At 45.6% G+C, this 19456-nt stretch overlaps 1 protein-coding gene across 1 annotated transcript in view; it reads left to right on the top strand.

The window, feature by feature from the left end:
* Positions 1–19456, top strand: part of ADARB1 (adenosine deaminase, RNA-specific, B1) — a 61083-nt gene that overhangs the window by 4842 nt on the left and 36785 nt on the right. The window contains exon 2 of the mRNA XM_011954191.1: positions 15964–16038. Coding sequence (XP_011809581.1) covers positions 15964–16038 — 75 coding nt within the window. The remainder of the gene's footprint in view (positions 1–15963; positions 16039–19456) is intronic.

The following is a 19456-nucleotide window of genomic DNA, read 5'->3' on the forward strand; positions in this document are numbered from 1 at the left end:
ACCCATCCATCCACCCATCCGTCATCACCCATTACCCATCATCCATCCATCCACCCATCACCCATCAGCCATCATCTGTCATCCACTCATCCATCCACCCTTCCACCCACTCCTCCATCAATCTCTTGTTCTGTTCATCCAACAAGTACCCATTACACCCTTCTGCATGCTGGCATCAGGGGTTTGGACATGCTTAGGGGGTAACGGGATGGCAGTAGCAGGGGGCAGCCACAGCTTTCAGGCTTGAGGTTTGTTCTGGAATGGGCCACCTGAAATCCCACTAGGTGTATGAAGAGGGTGGATTTATGTGATTTGTCACTGCTGCACTATATGTGTAGTAGTGGGAAGGGATATTCCCCAGTATCTGGTGAGAATGGAAGACACCATTCTCTAGCAGTGTCTGCCAGGAGAGGGGCCCAAGTAAGGAAGGTTGAACCCCCAGTGGACAGCAGCATTATGGATAGAGGGCCCATATCTCCTAGAGCCTGTTGTAATGGCTATGTGTATACCTTTCACTGCATTTGTGCTGATGGGCCTCACAGCACAAGAGAGACTCTGCTGCCTAGGCAGGAGTTCCTCTCATCTACAGGGTACAGTTTAAGCACAGGCACATACACTCTAGGTTAACAGTTGAAATTGTGAAGCAAGCGTATAGAAGTAGATTTGTGAAATTGCACTTGAAATACTATGGAAATTGGATCCAAAGCAAATTGTAACAGTGCCAATTCTTAGTGTAATTATAAGTATTAATATTGAAAATAAAGTTTACATTGTTGTCTTTTTTTCCCTTTGATTCCAGAAAATTAGCTACAATTTTCAAATAAGCAGGAACTTACTTAGATTGTGTCAAGTAGAGCAAAGTGGACAGTCTTTCAAATGCATTGCTGCTGCGTGTGCACTTCACAGTGCACACCTTCACGAAGGCAGGGCCCTCTGAAGTTTGTGCTCTCACGCGCTGGCTCTGAGCTGTGATTTTGTTGCTGAGTGTCTGCCTCAGGAGTTCATGTAGCTTTCTAAAGCTTGCCGTTGGTTAGGCATGCTGGGCTGAGGCGGGAAACGAGTGCGTGGATCAGTGTGGCTCTGTACGTTTGAACGCGTATGGACATACGTGCATAGGGTTGGGGAAACGGGGGACAGGGACAAGAAGGGCCAGGGCCTATGACCACATCAGAAGCAGGGGGGATGCTCTGTGGCACAGCTGGCCCTCAAAGTCACTCAGTGACCTAGGCTTCTTCCATCCTGGAAGAAGCTCTGTTCTCTAACAGAAGGTTCTGGAGTTAACTTTGGCAGTTGCTTCTAGTCCAGCAATAGATAGGCGAGAAAGAATACAGGGAAGCACGCAGGAAGCTGTGTGAGTCGGCCTAGATGCAGTGGCACCCGCCACAAATTGCACAGAACCCCACAGGAAGTGAGCCTGGGTCCTTGCCCATCACCTCTTTCCAGCTGGTGTCCAGACCTCAGGGTGATCCCTGAGTGTTGCTTCATTGGTCTGGCTATGGCTCGTCGTGGGCCGGCAGCCTGGGAGCCACGCAGCGACAGCAGAACCGCAATAAAATACACTTATTCAGGAGAGGAGGTGGAAGGGCCCAGCCTGGCCCTGTCTTGCCAGCTTCCTGCACCCTGCACAGCAGGGAGTGTCCTCATTCTCCAGACCCTGATTCTTCCCGGTGGGGGAAGGTCGGGGGGGGGACTCCTTTGTCCGTCGTTCTCTCAGCCACTGGCTTCATCCTTTGGGGGTTCTTTCTGATCATTGCCTTCAGAGCCCCATCTGAAGAGGGTGTCAGTGTAGAACACAGTGAGTCAGAATGTGGAAGCAAATGGAACCATCTGGAAGTTTTGCTCTAGGCCTTATAAAACACATAATTTGTTAGGTGTGAAATATATAGTATGTGTAGTAGTGATAATAGGATGGAATAAATGCCTTAGATTTGCAAAATTATGTCAGAGAGTTTAGGGATCTTTGGTCCTGTACCAGTGACATCATTTTGTGGCTCTTGGGGATTTGGGGAGGGACCTCCCTGAAGCCACTGTGCAGCAGCCTCGTGCTCAGGGCTCACAGGTCCCATATGTGTTTCCCCCACTTCCTCCACCAAAGCTGAGCTGTCCTACCTTCCTCACATCCCCACACCCCGCGGGTGTCCCTCTGCTTAGCAGCTATTTATTCTGCCTGTATTTGGGCCAATTGCACAGGCTGTCTGAGACCTGACAGTATGCTAGAATGTACAGGGCATACAATATTTTGTGTAATATCATGGAAAAGCATACAGTTCTTTTGGTTGATGGTGGTTACAGATAAGACTGCAGAGACAGCTCGTGGTGGGTTGGAGTGTGGCTCAGTCTCCCGTGGGTCTGCTCTCCTTCCAGACTGCATGTGGAATTCTGTATAGAGTAAAGCATATTCTTGTATGTAGGAGGAAGGCTTAGAATAAAATTTAACTTTTTTTCTTATGGAAGCAGTACATGTTCATTGTAAGAATTAGGAAACATAGATACAAAATAAACTTTATGAAAAACTTTATGAAAAAGGTGATCATCTGCATTAGTCTGTTTTTGCACTGCTAATAAAGACTGAGTAATTTATAAAGGTAAGAGGTTTAATTGATTCACAGTTCCACATGGCTGCAGAGGCCTCACAGTCATGATGGAAGATGAAGGAGGGACAAAGGGACGTCTTACATGGCAGCCAGCAAAGAGAGAAATGAGAACCAAGCGAAAGGGGGAAACTCCTTTTAAAAATGTCAGATCTCGTGGGCCTTCTTCACTACCACGAGAACAGTATGGGGGAAATTGCGCCCGTGACTCAATTATCTCCCACTGGGTCCCTCCCGCACGTGTGGGAACCGTGAGAGCTACAGTTCAAGATGAGGTTTGGGTGGGGACACAGCCGAACGATATCATCATCCTTGAAGCTAGATCTCTGAATGGGAGCAAAGCCATGATAATTTTCTTCCAATTCCTAGTGCTGAATTAGATTTAGAAGTGTTTAAGGCTTTGTATGTTTGTGTTATTATGACCAGGAGTGCAATAATGCCTAACTTCTGCCTTGAAGGATGATGTGAGCGTACAAGAGGGGTGGCCGCGTCCCTCCAGCTTCATTCCTGGTGTCCAACGGGAGGCAAATGGGTCCCTTTGCACCTCCTAACCACCGTAGTCCTCTCCCATTGCCAGCCCCTTCTGACTTTTGGGGTTGTTTTACCCTCTGGACAGCAGTGTGAACAAGGTATGTCAGGCCAAGGGGGCTGCTCCCTATGGGAGGCCTGGCCGTGTTGGCTTCCAGGAGGCCAGATGGGTGCTGCTCACCATAGAAAGTGACCCTTTTCCCTGGTCCTGAGCCAACCTGTCACTTCCATGCTGTGTCACTTTGACAACTATCTTTGCTTTCTACAGAATGAAAGGAAACTTTCAAAAGTCAACGTATTAAAGCCTGTTTGCATTTATTCTTTTATGAATTTTGCTCACATTTTGTCTACCGCTTTTTAAATTGGTTGTTTGTCTTTATATTATCGATCCTAGTAGCTGCTGGAAGGTTGACCACAGAAACTTGGTTCTAACTTTCAGGGAGGTCACCATGTCTGCCTCCATTCAGGCCCATCAGGAAGGGGCTACCTTCTGTCAAGGCACAGGCTCCAGGTCCCTTATGTGGAAGGAAAACACATGGTCTTTATCCAGTGGACTCAGGGTGCAGGGTAACTGGACAAATTAACCTTCATCATTTTCACAGATCCCTGTAGAGCTGGACCGAAGGAGGTGGGAGATCCCTGCCGGGAGCCGCTGCAGTGGGAGGGCTTACAGACGTTCGCATAGCCTCTTTCTATTTGGTTGTTTAACTCCCATTAGAAGAAGTGGCTTTCAGCCTTCTCCTTGCTTACTGTCTTGCAACGTATGTGTGTTCACATGTTCCATGCACATTTGTAACTCTCACCATGCTCTCTGATTCAGCTTTGTTCCCTTAGAGTTGCCCCAGCAGTGCTTTGCCAATGATGATTGTGTTTTTTAAAATACCAGTTGCTTACTTCTGTTTAGTTATCTCAGGGCTAAATATTGTTAATCAATTAAATATAAGCAGCATGTTCTAGATTTTATATCTTCCTGGATATAAATCTTTCTGGATATGACTTCCACTCATAACATTATGGATTTTTATTGTAAACAAGGTAGACTTTTATTTGCCACCTAATCATTTCGTCATGGTGAGTGTCCTCCTTACAGAGCGTATACTGAATTTGGGCTTCACTCCTGTTTTGTAAATTGTTTTCCACAATTTGAACTCTGTGTTATTATCCCATTTTCTGTTAGGGTCATTGTGTTGTTAAGTAATCAACTTGCACAGAAGGTGTGCACTTAGAAGGTTAACAGAAAACAAGTTAAAACGTGACTGAAAATGTATTTCTGTAAGAATTACTGTAGTTCTCCTGAGAGTATAAATAGCCAGGGTTTTAAAAATCTGCTTTATAGGATTTATACTGCAAATCACTTGGCAGGATTCATTGGCCTGCATTTGCTTGCTGTAGTCAGTACCATCTAGTGTTTTAGTCAAGATCAGTTTTTGTAGTGTGGATGAAGCTGGTGATGGCAGCTGCAGCCTGTCTGGAGTTGCTGCTGCCATGTGTCAGCTGCAGCAGGGGAGGCTGGGGCTCTGTGCTCCATGGAGCTGGTGGGAGCCGGGACCCCCTGCAGGTTGGAGGAGCAGGAGCCCCGCCATCCTGGGCACCGCTGCAGCCACCCGTTAGCAGCTATGGACCCAGGCATCCCTGCACTCGCCAGGGCCCAGGAAGCCCCCTGCCCCAACAGGCTCAGAAGTGCCTGCTCCCGCTGCCTGCTCTCTCCCTGCTCCCAGCGCCTGCTCCCATTTCAGAGCAAAGTTGTGGCTGAGCTGGGGCACTATCACAACCTGGCTGGGTGTGTGTTTGCTCAGGGCAATGCTGACATGCCAGCATTCTGCTGCCTCGGCCCCCTCCGGACTTTGGGCACTGAGGAGCATGAGAGGGAGGCCAATGTGGGACTGAGGGCAGCACAGTGCAGGCCTTGCAGGTGCCCCTCAGCAGGAACAGCCTGGGTGCCATGCGCACTGTGGACGGCAGGATAATGGTGGCAGGAGGCAGACAAACTCCTGGGAAGAAAGGGGAGGGTCCCTGGTGAAACTCCACCTTCAGCTTACAGAGGGCTTGAGGCCTGGGGACCAGGCTGCCAGTTCCGCAGACCAGAGTGAGAACCTCTGGTGCTTTTCCCGGGCCCACCCATGGCTGCCCATGGACCAATCACCACACACTTTCTCTCCTCTGAAGCTTATATCCTCTTCTGCCCGGACTCAGCCAGACTCGGGCAGAAGAAGGGACGACCTGCTTGTGGAGAAGAGCTACCCACTGCGGGTCTCTCTGAGCTGTTCTGTCACTCAGTGAAGCACCTCTTTGCATTGCTCACCTTCCACTTGTCCATGCCCCTCTTTCTTCCTGGACACGGGAGAAGAACTTGAGACCTGCTGAATGGCAGGGCTGAAAGAGCTGTAACAGAAACAGGGCTGAAACACACCCTTTGCTTGCCACGTTGCAAGCAACGAGGAGAGGAGAGAAGAACTGCAGCCCTTCAGGGAGCCCAGACTAGGAGCTCCCTGAGCCAGGGCGGTGACGCCCTCGTTGGGACCCTGCAGTTCCTGGTGTTTCCAGGCTTCTGGGCACCACCATGTTCCCGGTTTCAGCCATGGAAGCTATGTGTGGTATGCCTGGTTCAGCTGCAGCCTTGCAGGGAGCCAGTGCCCATGCCAGTGCCTGGAGCTGCCCAGCCTGCCACAGCCAGTGTGCCTGGCTGTACACAATGGCTGGACCCCATGTCCACTCACTCACACATCCCTTCCCACTCCATGCCTGGCTCACCCTTGGCAGGCATGGGATCCAAGCCAGAGGTATGAACTGAGCTCAGCCTGCCATGCTGTGTGGGCAGAATGAGCCCAGCAGGCCCAAGCAAAACTCGGGTAAAGGCACCACCAGTGACAGAGGTTTCTGGCCGGAAAAATGATACCCTGAGGATCCTGTGACACTGGGCTCTGATTTACCAAAAAGAGCCATACCTGACTAGGGACATGGGGAAGCAGGGGCATGCAGGTCTGTCCACGAAAGCCCCACTCCTTGCTTTAGGGATGGTAGCTGATGCCCATGAGTGCTCCTTTATGCAGATGCTGTGCTGGTGCTGAATCACCAGGGCTTGCCCCGCCTGTAGAACCACCACCAAGAAGGTGTGAGAGAGTCTCAGCTCACAGCACCAGACACTTCAGACCCAGGTTGGAGAGCTCGAGGGCCTGAAACAGGCTCCGGGAAGATGTGAGTCTCAACTCACAGCACCAGACACTTCAGACCCAGATGTGAGTCTTAACTCACAGCACCAGACACTTCAGATCCAGGTCGGAGAGCTCGAGGGCCTGAAACAGGCTCAGTCCCAGACTCTCGCCCAGTGCTCCCTTGCCCGCTCGTCCAGCTGTCGTTCTGCAGACCGCAGGCTGGTCAGAGGCTTCCCGTCCAGAGTGACCCAGCAAGGTGTTTCTGTTTCTTAGAAGAGGACAATCACGTCGCTGCATGGGAAAACAGTTGTTACTGAGGATTGTACTAAGTAGATCCCTTTCACATCAATAGTAACCAATTTAAAGCCCTTTCATTTACAAATGTTTCTGCTTTAAGGACTTAGAGGTTAGTTCCTCTAAGTTTGCAATCAAGTTTAGATGTGTTTTGGAGAAAGTGGATACAGCCCACGTGGTCCCAAAAGGCAACAGGGCACAGGTAATGTTCCCTGGCTGTGATTAGTTAGTTGAGGACACCACAATTGGAAGCATCCACGATCTTCCTCACAGGAAGCACCCGACTGAGAGCTGTGGACGCTGAGGATGAGGCTTAAGTCTGCCCTAGAAGAGCTCAGGGCCTGGTGGGAAAAGCAGGGTGGTCAGGCCATGGGGAGAGTGAGCAGAGAGGGGTAACCAACTCTGCACAAGGAGCCAGGAATCCCCCCGCTCAACCAGGAGCACTGACTCTGGGTCCACAAGACCCCCCACCAGGGGCGCTGACTCTGGGCCCTCAAGGCCCCCCACTGGGGGCGCTGACTCTGGGCCCTCAAGGACCCCCACGGGGGGTGCTGACTCTGGGCCCTCAAGGACCCCCACCGGGGTACTGACTCTGGGCCCTCAAGGCCTGTGGCGCCCACAGCTCCATCCACAGCAGCGAGCCTTGTGCAGTTTCACCACAATGGTAGCATACATGCAACCTCCTGGGTGCTGCTGGGGCCTATGGGAGTCAGGGGTGTGGACAGTGTGCTCCCTGGGCCTGCTCAGGGTGATGCTGAGTACCAGGCAGCAGTGAGTGGGGTGACTGAAGGGAAACTCGGGGGACATCTGGCCCTCTGTGCTCTGCCACGCTTGTCCCCATGCTTGCTGTGTTTGGTTTGGGGCCCTTGGCCCTGCTCCTGTAGACTCAGAGTAGCTGTCTGTCCCACGTTTCCATAGCCAAGTTCGCTCGACACAGTCAGCTTGGGCTGTGTGCTTTTTTTGCTGATCCCTAAATTGGTGACAACTAGTGTACGTTTGAACAGTTGCCACCAGTTGGTACCTTTCAATAACAATTACAGATTAATAATAAATGGTAGAAGTTCATGCTTCTTCCTTCTGGTGAAGACCAATACATGGCCCTATTTTAAAGAGCAGAAAGCTGCAGAGCCACTGCCGCATTGCAGGCGCCATCTAGGATGTGCAGGCATCTCAGGGATGTTTTGGCGCCCAGAGGATTGTATGGTTTGTTTTTAGGAAACAACTGTAGCAGCCAAGTGAAGACACTGGACAGGGGAGGACAGCCGTTGCATGTGTCCACGGGGCCTGAAGTAGGCCACGAAAGCCCCAAGTGTGCCCCTGTGTTGGCACAAGTACAGGGGCTGCCAAGGAAAAGCTGGGGGTGGAGGAACTCAGTGCACAGTGTTCCTGTGGGGCAGGCATGGTGCCCAGGGTGGAGGGGTGGAGAAGACTGAGCCTGCCCCAGCCATGTGGGCTTCACAGCCTGCTGGGAGAGGCAGGCCACAAACAGGGAGACAAATTGTGGATTGCACTGTGTGGAGGGAGAGGGAGGGGAGCACTGGGGTGGGTTGGTGTTGTGTGAGCTGGGACTTGAGCAGTAGGAGGTGAGGTCTGATGAAGCCTTGCACGAGGACATGGCAAGGAGGGAACAGGGAAGCACCCCAGGAAGTTGGAGAGGCTCTGGTGGGCATGGCAAAGGGCTGACGATGTTCCCAGTAGCCGTGACACATGGGCATGTGTTAGAGCACGTTTTTTATTTATAAAGACGTAGTCCTGGTTGCTGCGAGGAGAGGGGCTCTCAGGGTCAAGAGAAGGCAGAGAGGCTCCTGCATAAGCTGAATGGTAACAGCAGGGCAGAGGCGGACGGGCTGATGTGTTTAGCCCAACTTTGGGAGAAGAGCTAGTGACATGGGGTGTGGCGTAAGAGGGGAGAGAGAACCAGGTAGTCTCCAGGTGTCTGGCCTGAGCGCCTGCTGCGTGCAGTGCAGGGACAGATGGGTGCAACGAGGCAACAAGATTTACTTGTGTGCATTGGTATATCTGCTTCCCCGGGTGGCCGGGTGGACAAGGTGCTGGCATTTGTCAAAGCTGAAAACACCTTACTTGAGGCCCCTTGGAGCACCCAGGCCTCACCAGGCCCACCCCCGCCCAGCCGCCCTAGAGCTGCCTTGCTAGGCCAGTCTACTACTGTCTGTACTATTGGCATGTGCTTCTCCCATGATGCATCCCTTTTAATGAGGGAAGAACTAGAGCCACAGTTTGATGAAGTTGCTGACTGGGCAACTGAGGTGTTAGTGCCCTGTGCAAGGTGCCCTGACGGACACCTCTACATGTTACTTTCTGTCATTTGTCATTGATAGAATTTCCTCTTCTGTTTCAGTAGATTCCTATTCTCATCAATATTTCCCACTTAATATGATGAATATTGTACATTATTATGCTTGTTTTAATTATCTCCTTTTGCGTTGCACTAGAAAAAATGCGTTTGCTGAAAATTAGGCACAAATCTTGCTTGCTCTGTGTACAAGATCTGTATCTTGCTCAATGTGTACAAAATCTCTATAAAGATTCACTTAGCAGCAGATTGCAGGGAGCATTTCCTAGAAGGTAAAATATTTCACTGAAAGTATTATCAATTGAATATTTTGGAACACTTTAGTGATACTGTTTGGTTTAGATAATACTGAAAGCAAAATGTAAATTATGAGGTGAAGTGTATCTCTAAACATGCAGGATTCGCTTGTTGAGTTTCAGATTGTTTTCGTTCAAATGATGTAAGAGGTTTATACTTCAATTGCTTTTGTTAAATGAGCAAATCATCATTCAATTTTTTTGCTACAAAGTTAATCTAGCTTTGGAATGCTGCTTGATGTATAGTAAAGAATCAACATGAATAATCTGCACTTTAATAACGTTTCTCTTTTTTTTTTAGTTTGCAGTTCAAAGCTATTAAATATGGAACCCATAGCAGTCATAAACAATATGTAAAAGTTTTCTCAAAGCTATCCATTTGTGAGGGGAAAATGGATTTAATCCAGTAATATATGTTAGTAATTTTAATCCCGTTCACCAGTTGTCTTAAACAGTTTTTAATCTGTAAACTTTTAGTGGACTCCTAAAGATGGCATTTTTTACCAGCACAATAGAGACTATTCAAGTTCTGATGCATCTTTGGTGTAAATAAATCATGTTTTTAATATTTTATTCCAGGGTATGGTTTTTCATTAAGGGAAGGGGAGAAAAAGGGTAGGTACACTCATTGTCCAAAGTTGATAAGAACATTATATTTATATATATTGTTTATTCTTGTGGTTGCAATGTAAGTATCTATAAAAAGGTGCAAAGAATAACGTAACCATCATTTACGTACCCCCAGTATAAAACATATAACATTGCCAATTTGATCATGTTAGCTGAAATCAAAAGCGAGCTCATGAAGAAATGATCAGGACATGGTGAGGGAATGGCCTTGTTTGATCCAGCTTGATCTTCTTCCATGTCGGCACCCAGTGTCTGGTCCTGTTTATTAAAAATAAAAAGCACATTCATATGTCCCTGATTTAAGATGCCACCTTTACCAAATATTCTGTGTCTGGATGTGTTGTGTCTGATTCTGGATTTTTTTTTCCCATCACATTGACCCTCTTTGTCCGTGAGCCATGCTGTGTTGCTTTAGGCACTGAGGCTCTTTATTTCTAACAGGAAGGACTAAGCCACCTGCTCCTTTGGTTCAGAGTTTTCCTGAGTATTTGAGTCTGTTTATCCTTTTCATGTAAACATTAGAATCAGCTTGTCTAGTTCCATTAAAAAAAAAGTTGGATTTGTACCTGGAACCAAGTGCAACTGAAGTCTCAGGTCTTCTGCAACCAAGTTCAGTGTTCTTCCACACTCACCACCTCCCAGCTCTGTTTACTTCTTACTGCATTAGGAGGCATTCTGAGAAATTAAGAGGTTGTTCTGAATATTGCTATCAAATAAGGCTTTTTAAAAATGGACCATTGTTGGAATTTTGTTCCATAGGGGATATTTGATAGGGCTTTAATTCTTACTTGTTTGTGGTTCAGGTCATAAGAGGTTCTTTTAGGCCGGGCGCGGTGGCTCAAGCCTGTAATCCCAGCACTTTGGGAGGCCGAGACGGGCGGATCACGAGGTCAGGAGATCGAGACCATCCTGGCTAACACGGTGAAACCCCGTCTCTACTAAAAATACAAAAACTAGCCGGGCGAGGTGGCGGGCGCCTGTAGTCCCAGCTACTCCGGAGGCTGAGGCAGGAGAATGGCGTGAACCCGGGAGGCGGAGCTTGCAGTGAGCTGAGATCCGGCCACTGCACTCCAGTCCCGGCGACAGAGCGAGACTCCGCCTCAAAAAAAAAAAAAAAAAAAAATAAGAGGTTCTTTTAAAAAGGAAAGAAAAAATAGCTCTGTGAAATGTGCTGAAGTGTTTGCATTTGCTATTTTGCTTTGTTTTATAACCTTTGGTATAAGAGTTGGCATTTGTCAAAGCTGAAAATGTTGGCTTCTGCTCTGCAAGAGATTTGTAGCTCCCATTCTTAATGTGGGCGGTACCTGCAGGTACTCACCTGCCACCACACTCGGCATGATTGTTTTCTACTGTGAGACATTTTCCATGTCCTTTTAAAAGAATTTTAATACGTAAGCGCAGGAAAAAAGGTGAACTACGTGAATTAGGTGAACTACATGAGCTGGGCTCACTCCTGTGCCTCAGCACTTTTATTGTTGTTGTAAAGTTTGTTTTCCCTGATCCCAGGTATCTGAGAGAAGTCAGCCTTCTCAAGCAAACCAATTATTGATTAATTATATATAAGAATTAAATTAGCCTTTTGTGTGTCTTCTGCCTATTACTAATAAACTTTTTATTTTGAAGGCTGGGTGCGGTGACTCATGCCTGTAATCCCAGCACTTTGGAGGCCAAGGAGGGTGGATCACCTGAGGTCAGGAGTTCGAGACCAGCCTAGTCAACATGGTGAAACCCTGTTTCTACTAAAAATACAAAAATTAGCCGGGCATGGTGGCGTGTCCCTGTAATTCCAGCTACTCAGGAGGCTGGGGCAGGCAGCTTGAACCTGAGAGGTAGAGGTTGCAGTGAGCCGAGATAGTGCCACTGCACTCCAGCCTGGGCAAGCCAGACTCTCAAAAAAAATAATAAATAATAAAAAAACTTTTTATTTTGAGATAATATGGATTCACATGTAGTTGTAAGAAATAATACTTACCTGAACATAAGCCTTCATTTCTCTGGGATAAATGCCCAGAAGTACAATTGCTGAGTCATGTGGTAGTTGCATGTTTTATTTTCAGGAAACTGCCAAACTACTTTCCGGAGTAGCTATCCCATTTCACATGTCTGCCAGCAGTCTACGAGAGATCTCTCTTCTCCACAGCTTCGTTTTCACTTGGGGCTGTCACTATTTTTAAAGCGACACTATGCTTAATAGCCCTTCTCAGAGGCATGCAGCGGAGTTATCTCACTGTAGTTCTCAGTTGCATATCCCTGGTGACTCATGATCCTGAGCATCTTTTCATGAGTTTATTTTCCATCTGTACATCCTCTTCATGTCTTTTGCCCATTTTCTAATTGGACTGTTTATTTATTTTACTGTTGAGCTTTGAGAATTTCTTATATATTCTGTTTGTTGGATATGTGTTTTTCAAATATTTTCTTCCAGTCTGTAGCTTGTTTTTTCATCTTTTTAACAGGGGCGTTTGCAGAGAAAAAGTTTTCAACTTCCAGTTTGTCAGTTGTTTCTTTTGTGGATTGTGCTTTTGCTGTGAAGTCTAAAAACTCTTTGCCTAGCCCTAGATCCTGAGGATTTTCTCCTATGACTTTCTGAAAGTTTCATAGTTTTATGTTTTGCATGTAAGCCCATAATCTATTTTGAGTTAAGTTTTGACTAAGGTAGGAGACCTGAATTGAGCTTAATTTTTTTGGATCTCTAGTTGCCCCAATAAGGCCGTGCCTCCTTCGTGGAATTGCTTTTGCAACCTTGTCCAAAATCAGTTCGACATATTTGTGTGGTCTATTGGGGGTTCTCTGTGCTATCTTCTTGTGATCTGCTCGTCTGCCTCTTGCCAACACTGTACTGTCTTGATGACTGTAGCTTTGTAGTAAATGCCGAGATCAGCTAGACTGATTGCTCCCACTTTATTCTTTTTGATGGTGGCTACTTTAAAGTCTTTCTAAGAGAATTCTAACATCTGTGTCATCTCCCTGTTGGCATCTGTTGATTGTCTTTTTTCATTTAGTTTGATATCTTCTGTTTCTCGGTGTGACAAGTGATTTTTTATTGGAACCTGTTTATATGATACTATGAGACTCTAAATCTTACTCAAGCCTTCTGTTTTGGCTGACTTTCTCATACACCATGGTGTCAGAGGAAGCAGGGATGCTGTCTCATTACTGCTGGATGGGGAATAAGTCCAAGTTCTCCACTGGGGCTCCCGGATACTTCCCCGTTGTGAGAGGGCCTCATCACTGCTCCATTTGGAGCCTGCACTGACAGCACAGGCTAGCGTTGTTTCTACCAGCTGGGAAGAGAGTCCAGGTTCCCCACACAGTCTTCCATGACTCTGCATTGTGATGTGGGAAGGGAAGGGGTTGTTAGAGCCTGGTGGGAATGAAAATTGTGGTTTGTCACTCAGCCTTGTCAGACACCACCCAACAAGGGGACTCTGGATTGTCCATACAGCCTGGCACGGGGACGGTGTGGTTGAGGTTTTCTCTGTGGTGTTTGCCTGGAATCAAGCAATTCTTGTCTAAAAAGTTTTCTGTCTTGCTGAGCTACCTCTTTCCTGGTCCTTTGGCCAGAGAGAGCAGCTTTTGTTACAGCTTTTTATGTGTTTTGTTTTTGCCAATGCCTGCTGATGTTTCTGGGTTCTAGCTTCTTCAGCTCTATGTTGAGAAAATGAAGCAAAAGGAAAATGCAGGGTCGCTTTTCAGGTCCTGAGGGCCCCCTGGCTTGTCAGCTTTCTCTGCATCTCTCAGTCTTTTTTTTTTTTTTTTTTTTTTGTCGCCCGGGCTGGAGTGCAGTGGCCGGATCTCAGCTCACTGCAAGCTCCGCCTCCCGGGTTTACGCCATTCTCCTGCCTCAGCCTCCCCAGTAGCTGGGACTACAGGCGCCCGCCACCTCGCCCGGCTAGTTTGTTGTATTTTTTAGTAGAGACGGGGTTTCACCGTGTTAGCCAGGATGGTCTCGATCTCCTGACCTCGTGATCCGCCCGTCTCGGCCTCCCAAAGTGCTGGGATTACAGGCTTGAGCCACCGCGCCCGGCCATCTCTCAGTCTTTTTATGTGTGTTTTATGTATAATATCCAGGATTCTTAGTTGTATTTAATGAGAGGAAAAAGGAGAACTTCGCCTTCCCACTGAGGACATTCCCTTGCCTATTTAAAACGAGTTTCAGCCAATAAGAACAGAGCTATTTGGACAGGCTTATTTGTTGTTCCTCCGGTTTATAGTCTGGGCTTCTGAGAAGCGCCTTGCCATCACTTTGCCTGCATAACCTCAGTGCCTTCACACACGCCACCTGTTTTCCCGTCTTCATGATGTGCTCAGCCAGACCTCTCGTCTGAAGCTAGTTTAATGAGGATGTCCCCAGTTTTCTGGCCTGATCCCTCCAGCCAGGAGGCTCCTGGGAGCACCCACAGCCTACTGAGGGCATCTGCCCTGCCTGCAAGACAGGGGCCTTGCCCTCTGTGCCTACATCTCACCTCCCATTCTAGACCTTAACCCAATCACTTTTCATCAGTCCTTCCATAATGAAAATATTAAAACATATACAAATACACAGTTGTATCAGGAACTCTGCATGCCCGTCAGCCACATCAATAATTACCAACCAGGGCCCTTTGGCTGGTTTTGTCTACACCTCATCTATGTTTTTCTCACCCCACTGAGTTATTTTGAAGTAAATCCTAGATATTGTCCTTTTATTTGTAAATACTTCAGTATATGTCACTAAAAGAGAATTACCATTTCTACACCTAAAATAATGTATCATAATTCCTTAATATAATCAGCTATTCAGGCAATATTTACATTTAAGTTTCTCAGAATCTGATTTAGATTCTTGTGTCTAGCACAAGTGCTTTGCACGTAATTGATTCTCAGAAAATATATCTTGAAATAATTAATGACTATAAAATAATAATGCTTTTAAAACTATCTGGCAGACTTTCTTGAATAAAGGATTCTAAAGAGAAACTCATTTAACTTTTAGCAACACATTTGCCTGAAATATAGTGAGATTGAAAGTTATTAACAAATGATTTCATGAAAAACTATATATCTAAAATACATATTTTTAGATATTTGATATAGATATATAAGATATATGCATGTTTTAGTACATTTTAGTCACCATTTTCTAAGAGCAATGAGTTTGCCTTTTAGTGATTTGTAAGTTTTATTTGTATACAAAGTAATGTGATTATAAAATTTGCGAATCCTCTTTTTCCTCAATTGCAATTTGATGATATTCTTTATTATAGATCATGTATTAATACAGTCTAACAAAGTGTATCTAAAATATTTAAGAAGAGGAAATTCCTAAATTTGTTAACCAGAAATTGTGATACCTGTTCTTTGAGGATTTCCTGTGTTTTCTCCTGCCAACAAAATAGTACTTTTGTGTAGCTAAGAAATTAGATTGAATTTTAACAGTCATATGCACTTTAGTTTTGTCTGCATGAGGAGCTATTCAAGGTGAGAGAGAAGTAGCTAAGAGAGAAGCTGTGGGTGCTGGTTCTGCGGTGTGGCTTTAGTTTACAGCTGGAAGCCAAAAGTCTATTCAGAGTAAAGATAGATGGCAAGTATGTGAGCGCCCTTCTGAGGTCTGTCACCATCTGTCGTGACGTGTTGTGTCCTTAGTCCATCCCGCAGCAGATGTTTTTCCAGGGTGCAGATGCCAGTGCCTTTGTCCCTAGTTCAGCACTCTTCACGGCACTCCATTGCCCGGAATCAAACCCACCCTCCTCAGAGTGGTGTGAGGTCCCTGGGCACTGGCCCTGAAACTCCCTTGCTGGGACCTGGTCCCACCCTCATCATCCCTCCATGTGGGAGAATCCACGTGAGAAGTCCTTTGCTGGACTAGAATCCACGCGAGAAGTCCTTTGCTGGACTGGAATCCACGCGAGAAGTCCTTTGCTGGACTGGAATCCACACGAGAAGTCCTTTGCTGGACTGGAATCCATGCGAGAAGTCCTTTGCTGGACTGGAATGTGCCAAGGAGGAGTATTTTGTACCAGATGGCAGATCTGACTTCTCTAACAAGACCTAGTTCTTATTTTATGATTTTTTTCCTTTAATTTGTAATAATGTTATAATTATTTCCTTAGGGTAGACTTACTTCACATTACTCATATCATAGGCACACTAAATGCTATTTTCTTACTGTCTTTCAGACAGAAACAGTCTCCGCCAGTCAAGAAACCCTCAAAAGTATTTTGTCATGGATATAGAAGATGAAGAAAACATGAGTAAGATCTAGGCCTATCACGTAGTATCAGATAGCTAATTTTGTTAACATTTTGGTGTTTTTGCAAATATATTTCATGAGACCAATGTGGGGAATTGTGTTTTGTCCCGTAACGTGTTCTACTGACAGTGGCATGTTTTTAATTTTTGGTGTGTTCTCTGCAACAGGTGTCAGAATTTGCTGTAGACGTTTTCCCTGCAGCGGTATGTCTAGGTTTTTCCTTCTTCATTATCGTCATGGGGCATCACTGCGCCCTGGAATGGGCTTCTGGGCACGTCTCATGAAGCCCCACTGTTTCGTGTGGAGTCCTGTCACGGCACGCCTCTTAGAATAATGCCCTGAGTATTCATGCATGCAAATCGAAGATAAATGTCTGAGATTGATTTAAATACCCAGTCCTTTGCAATAATAGTACAGAAATCCCTGCATTTTGAAGGAAGGAGGTTCACACGTGTCTGTTGCTCTGAAGTTCGCAGAGGTGCTAATGAAAGCTGGGACTGATGTGGGCCTCCTCCTTCCGTGCTGTTCTCTCTGGGGCGGGTGGGTGGAAAGCCGCTGGGGTACGTCAGTGTTTCCTCTCTGTGTTTTCTTCTATAAAAAGCTCGTTGAAGGTATTTATCTCTTCTAGTTCATCTTCAGTCCCAGAAAACAGATTTAAATGCTTTCACAGAAGTTGGGAGAGTTTAGTAGAGAAAATACGACAAAGGCATCATTGCTCTAACGAATATAAGTATCCATATTTACCTTCTTACTTGTCTCAAGGAATAACATGCAGCTGTCAGTGATGAATGACATGTCACTGGGAGTGATTATTGAGCATTAGAACTTGGCTCAGCACTTTCCCTTTGACTTCACGCAAAACTGATGATCTGGGGTCTTGGAATTGCTCTTGTGTACCGTGTAGAACCCAGACTGTGACCCAGTGAAACATTTCTGCTTGGTATTGCTGCCCCGTGGGTGTGCTATGGATGCTGTGAGGGGGCTGGGCCTCTGCTCTATGGACTGTACGCTAAGTGTTGGCTTTGGTTGAAGTTAGCCGTCTGGGGTGTGAGGGTGAGAACACTTCCTGCAGCGCTACCCGGCAACCACGGGACCAGTGTGCTCACCTCCCTTCTGCTGATGTGTGCGCAGCCCGTGGCTGCTGGTGACTGTTTTTTCAGGTTTTTTTCCTCATCCTTCCTGCTCTTGAGATCTTTTAAAAACCCAGCTTTATGTTTTTACTGGGCAGTTCTACTCACTGTTTCCAATTTTGCCACAAGCTTTAAGAGAGAGGTTACGTCCATACTCCTCATTTGAAAAAATGTGACCTGTGCTTGGCCCGTGCCGTAGCCCACCGACGGAGCGTGTGCAGGGGTCCCCAGGGCCTCTGTGTCGGGACTGTGGCCTACAGCCTGCAGCTGCAGTCACCTCGCGTAGACAGAGGCTTCATGATCGTGTAGGTTCTGGAACTATCCCCAAACTGATCCTGTGATAACTTGACGTGATAAACAATCCTCCTGAATAATTTTTCTGTAAAGATAAGCTGATGTTCTAGTGCTGAAACTTGGAAATTCTGGTCCTGTATTTTTTTAATCATTTTGAAAGCAACGCAAAGCCCTGTCATGATCAGTATGTACATTTATGAAATGTAGTAGCATGATACAGAGAGAGAAGGCATCTGTTTAAGAAAAGCTGTGAAAGTGGCATCTTTTTCTAGTTTTAGTATTTTCCTTTATTATAGTAGCATTTTCAATGACAATGAGAGTAGTATTTCAGTGTGCTCCTGAAGTGAATAAGAGTTTAGAATGTATGTAATCTGTGTTACAGAAGTATATTCTTCTCAAAATTATTTGTCAATCCAATAGTAATTATTTTTATTTCTGAAAGGGAAGTATTTGGTTATTTCAGAGGTTATAAATATTTGGTTAAATGCCTGTCCAAATACATTTATAATGATTTGATTTTTGATACTGATAATTGTTTAGCAACAAAATCAAAATGTAAGCAGCAATCTAGTATGTCATGTTCTTGCTCAGTTTATTAATCTCTGACTTCCATTTTGGCTCTACTTTTTTTTAACCTTTTGTTCCCTTTGAGCACCGAAAGGAGTAACCTATCGAGCTTTTGCTGGAGGATGTTATAAATGAAAATTTAATGTCCATTCCGTCAGCTTTGTCAACTGGGAGAAGTGGTGTGTGTGTGAGGATTATTTTGGAGAAATGATGTCTGTAGAGAAAGTTTTAAATTTCTTAGCCTCTGCCACAATGTGGCATCAGTTTTCCCATGGGTTGTGTCTAAACCAGGTTTATGCTCTGCTGTCTTGGCTGAATGATGCCAGCCCTGGAATTAGAGATCTTTAACCTCAGAGATTGGCAGCCAAGGGCAAGGACTTGGTCCCTTTCAACCTTCCCATGGATGAAGCTGATGAACATTTTCACACCTTTTCAGTTTGCTTAACATAATGAGAATCTACCTTTACACATGTGGTAGAAATAGACCCTAAAGCCACCATATGGGGCACTTGTAAATTGGTTTACAATTTTAGCAATATTTTGGTTACTTAATATAGATTTTTGAAATCTGGTGGTAGATGTCTTTAACTTTCATTCACATTACAACCTTGCAGGGCACTGTAGCCCTCACCTCTGGGCTCCATGTGATAGCTGCCTAGCCATGATGGAAAGGAATTATTTCTTCTTCTATTTTTTAAAAAGCTCAATGAACATTTTTTACTCTAATTTTAAAATAAAGAATTAGGGCCGAGCATGCTGGCTCATGCCTGTAATCCCAACACTTTGGGAGGCCAAGGCGGGTGGATCACCTGAGGTTAGGAGTTCAAGACCAGCCTGGCCAACATGATGAAACCCCATCTCTACTAAAAATACAAAAATCAGCCGGGCATGGCGGTGCACACTTGTAGTCCCAGCTACTCAGGAGGCTGAGGCAGGAGAATCACTTGAACCCGGGAGGTGGAAGTTGCAGTGAGCTGAGATCACGCCACTGTACTCCAGCCTCGCCAATAGACTGAGAGTCTGTCTCAAAAATAAACAAACAAATAAATAAATAAATAAAATTTAAAAATTATGTTTATTTTGCCATGTAATTTTAGAATTCTAAAATTATCTGTATTAATTTGAAATCTAAAATACCTTTAAAAGTTAGGATAAACAAATTTTTCTGGAAATTCATCAAATAATTGTTTTATAAAAGACAAAATCACCAGAAAGTGTATTTATGAAGTTAGGAAGTTGTAGCCTGCCTACAGCTTCAGTTTTGTGTCTTGTTCTTACACACTTTCTATCATGGAGTGGTATTAAGGATTCAGACTTAATCAGCCCCCACATATATAATGTTCTCATTTTAAAATAGATACTAGAAATAAAACCATACCCTCCAAACACAACAACTAAAAAGCCATAATACTTCACACAATTACATAA

This window comes from Colobus angolensis, unplaced genomic scaffold (assembly GCF_000951035.1).
Source record: "Colobus angolensis palliatus isolate OR3802 unplaced genomic scaffold, Cang.pa_1.0 Scaffold38, whole genome shotgun sequence".
In the NCBI taxonomy this organism is placed as follows: domain Eukaryota; kingdom Metazoa; phylum Chordata; class Mammalia; order Primates; family Cercopithecidae; genus Colobus; species Colobus angolensis.